General features: G+C 34.0%; 1 protein-coding gene across 1 annotated transcript; it reads right to left on the reverse strand.

The window, feature by feature from the left end:
• Nucleotides 1–1,527: 1,527 nt before the first annotated feature.
• On the reverse strand, nt 1,528–3,467 carry LOC105118470 (protein yippee-like At3g11230). Its single transcript, XM_011016438.1, has 5 exons — nt 3,196–3,467; nt 2,507–2,550; nt 1,924–2,032; nt 1,752–1,807; nt 1,528–1,675 (listed from the first exon to the last, which is right to left on the reverse strand). The coding sequence occupies exons 1-5, from the start codon at nt 3,289–3,291 to the stop codon at nt 1,534–1,536; spliced, it is 447 nt and encodes a 148-aa protein (XP_011014740.1). The 5' UTR covers nt 3,292–3,467; the 3' UTR covers nt 1,528–1,533.
• Nucleotides 3,468–3,480: the final 13 nt, after the last annotated feature.

A 3,480-nucleotide genomic window follows, 5' to 3' on the forward strand; every position in this document is an offset into this window, starting at 1 on the left:
ATGGAGGTCTTCTCTAGTGGATTTTGTTGGAGACTCTTGATATCATGTTACCTTCATCAATGCATCAACAAGAATGTATATGCTTATTTCTTGAAAAATAAGTTTAATGCATTTGATAAATTCAAGAAATAAAAGGTTATATTGTAAAGCTTTTAGAAATGAAGGAGAGCATGTTAATGGAGGCTTTAAAAATTATTGTTCCGTAAATGATATCAAAATAAAAAAGACTATTCTAGGCATATTGCAATAAAATGGTATTGTTGGGTGCATGAATAGGACTATCCATGAATAAGCTAGAAAAATGAGATATCATTTTGAATTATCTTTAACATTTCAAGTTGAGGTATTTCATATTATGATTTACATGGTCAACATAAAACTTTTATCCCCCATGAGTTTTAAAATTCAAAAAGAGGTTTCGTTACATAATGAACTGAAATTAATATCTAAAATTGCTATCATCTGAAGTGGAAAAAAATAATAAAAGGTCTTAATTAGATATCATAAGATTGAAGGATTGAAGAAAGAATAATTTGAACAAGTTCTCTTCATCTTAGAAAGATTGATTTACTAGGACTTTAAGAGAAATTATGTATTTTCTAAGTTATTTGTATTTATATTAAGCTTAGAAAAATATTTTTCTTTTTGGTGTATTTATTTTTTTTCTTTTTAGTCTAAAAAAATCAAATATTGCGCATGGTAATTCTATTGTTTTCTATTTTAGAAATTCTTTGAATAACTCTCTAATTATTTATTAGGATTTTTTAAGAGAGAATTAAAACTAATATAAATAGAGGTGTATAGTTTGTATTTCAACAAACTACTTGAAAAGAAAAATATTCTATAATAAAATTTTGAATTGAGTTTTTATAATAGAAGATATTATTTTATATTGTTCGTACTTTCTGTTTTTCTTACGATGTTTTTTTCTGTTTGTGCTAGGAATGGCAGCAGAAGAATGTCATGACAAGAGCACATGCTCTCATCTCATGACAGCATTTTGCAGTCTCCAAACAATTTGAAACCTTTACATATGAATCCACATGTCGCTGTTCTGGCCTATTTCAACCTAGAATCGGACATGGGCTCCACTAGTAGCCAGCCAACAGTTATAATTCCTGAAGAGGGCAGTTTCAGATTCCAGGAGAGGAAGAGCAGTGTTCCAGTGAGAATTGCAGTGCACGCATGTTCTTAAGGGTAATAAGAGACTGTCAGTGTGCAAACTCTCCCATCTGAGCAGAGTGTTTGACTGTAACTTATAGGTCAAGGTGATGACAGTATTCAACTTCGATAGAAAGGCTGAAACTTGGAGAAAAACAGACCTTATCTCTCCATGAACTTTCATTACTAAACAATTGAAAATCGCAGACAAAATTCTAATGCTAATCGTGAAATGGGTCAGTCAACAACCCAGTTTGTGTCATCTAAAAAAAGAAGCCAATCTGAGGAGCCAGTTAGAAGGTTTGGTCATCATCAAAGGGAGCAGAGAATGTGCACTCAAAACGACTAACATTCTACAAACTAAGTAACTAATCAAGCATTATCAACATCAATTCCTCCACCAGCCTGAGCTTCTTGGGCCATCCAAGTTTCTTGACCATTCGGAGTTTGTTGACCAACCTGAACTTCTTGATTGGCCTCATAGGGAGTTCCGGCAGGATTCAACACCTTACACCTGCTCCAGAGTAATGGTCAGGCATCAAAACACGGAAATCGATAATTCAACCACCGAAGGCAGGAGTAATAGGCACCTTTCAATGACAAACCAACCTTCCTTGTACTTATGAGCCTTCACATATGCATATATCTACAAGCATCAAACATGAACGCATCAAACAAAGGCTGAAAATAAATAACTAAAGCAAAAATCAGTTGATACGAAAGAATACACAATCCATAGCTTCTAAGAAAGCCAGATCTTACATATTTCCACCCCAGAATTGAGCCACAAACAACACAGTATATGTCAGCCACAGTGTGCTTTCCAGTTATCATCATTCGATCTTCTTTCGGTCCAAAGGTGACATTCTCACTGTCATCATTGTGAAAGCAAAATGAGACATAGAAGTGGCAATTACAGCACACACAATTTATAAAATGATATAAGCATGAGAGCACTGTATTTTTGTTTTCTTCAAACATAGCAACTACGTTATACATTTTTTTTCCCCTTGTACTCTATATTTTCCCATAGATCAAGCTTTAATCACTAACAAAACAGGATAATCTTTTGTCTGTCTCCTTCATGCTACAATAACTAACATTAAAGATCTCTCATATCTAACAACAAACAAGAAAGGAAAAGGCCTTCCATTGAAGTCAACAAGGAAGTTCCACAAAAGATGAAAGAACTTTGCAGAAGATTTAACACTAATATTAAGCACTTTGCCTTGTCAAGATGCGTGCACGAGTTTGATCAATATCAAACCAAAAAGCAAACAGTCAGAGCCAATTATCATAATATGAAGTCAAAGTTCTATTGGATTCCATACTCAGGAAAACTTACACGTTATAGAAAAGATATGCCCTGCTATTCCTGGAGCAGAAATACTGGAAACAAAACAAATAATTAGAATCTATATGGTGCTGCCAGTTAATCCAATAATACATTTGGATGTGGCTACTCGATCTTGATATCAAATGCCAAAATGAGAAAAAAGAACAATGAAAAGATGGGTTTCCATTTTGGGAACTGCAAGAAGGAAGCCAAGATTACAATCATAATCACCTTACATGTCGAGGCCCTAAATAATTATTAACAAAAAAATTATCTACACATGATCTTAGGGGACAAATACTGATACATCAGATTCTGTTTATCAGTCATATACGATAAAGGAAGAATTCCCTACTAATTCAAACATTATTATTTAACAGCAAGAACCCAATAAATATATCCCAAAATACGTAACAGGCAAATGGAAAATCCAAGAAAGCTGAATCATAGTTGTTGCTCTCTCCTACTTCAAACAGAAAACGAATACATAAAGCACACACTGTTCCAGTTCTTGTAATTCAGCCAATTTACTTTTCCAAGATTCACCAATACATAGCAATCGGTCTTCTTTGACATTTCTTTATGTCAACTTCACAGCGTAACGCAAGAAGAAGACACTTGACATAAGCTTATAAACCATACAACTTGCATATTACATAGCAGAACCATGCCAAGTAACAGAGAAAAGAGAAAAGAACCTTAGAGATGATGTCGTCTTTGAGAGCAAGAGGAGTGCGGCAGTGCTTGCAGCTATAAGAGCTTCCTTCAAGATCCACCAGAAATAGCCTCCCCATTTTCTTTCTTAAGTCAATATAGTCTTACTTTCTTGATTTTCTTTTTCTACGAAACCACACAAAAATGTAAATAAAAAAAGGCCAGAATCAAGAACATGCATGAATCAACAAAAAGAAGGTTAAAACTGCATGAATCGAAGAACAAACCACGTTGATATATAGAGGGTGAAATAAAAGAGGAAGAGAAAA

This window comes from Populus euphratica, unplaced genomic scaffold, assembly GCF_000495115.2.
Source record: "Populus euphratica unplaced genomic scaffold, PopEup_1.0 scaffold1986.1, whole genome shotgun sequence".
Classification (NCBI taxonomy): domain Eukaryota; kingdom Viridiplantae; phylum Streptophyta; class Magnoliopsida; order Malpighiales; family Salicaceae; genus Populus; species Populus euphratica.

Excerpts from the sequence above, each read along its gene's own strand:
- LOC105118470 (XM_011016438.1), bottom strand. The coding sequence starts at position 3,291 with ATGGGGAGGCTATTTCTGGTGGATCTTGAAGGAAGCTCTTATAGCTGC. Across the intron at positions 2,551-3,195 it reads AAGACGACATCATCTCTAAG|TATTTCTGCTCCAGGAATAG; the intron begins GTTCTTTTCTCT and ends TTTTGTTTCCAG. Across the intron at positions 1,808-1,923 it reads CAATTCTGGGGTGGAAATAT|ATATATGCATATGTGAAGGC; the intron begins GTAAGATCTGGC and ends TGATGCTTGTAG.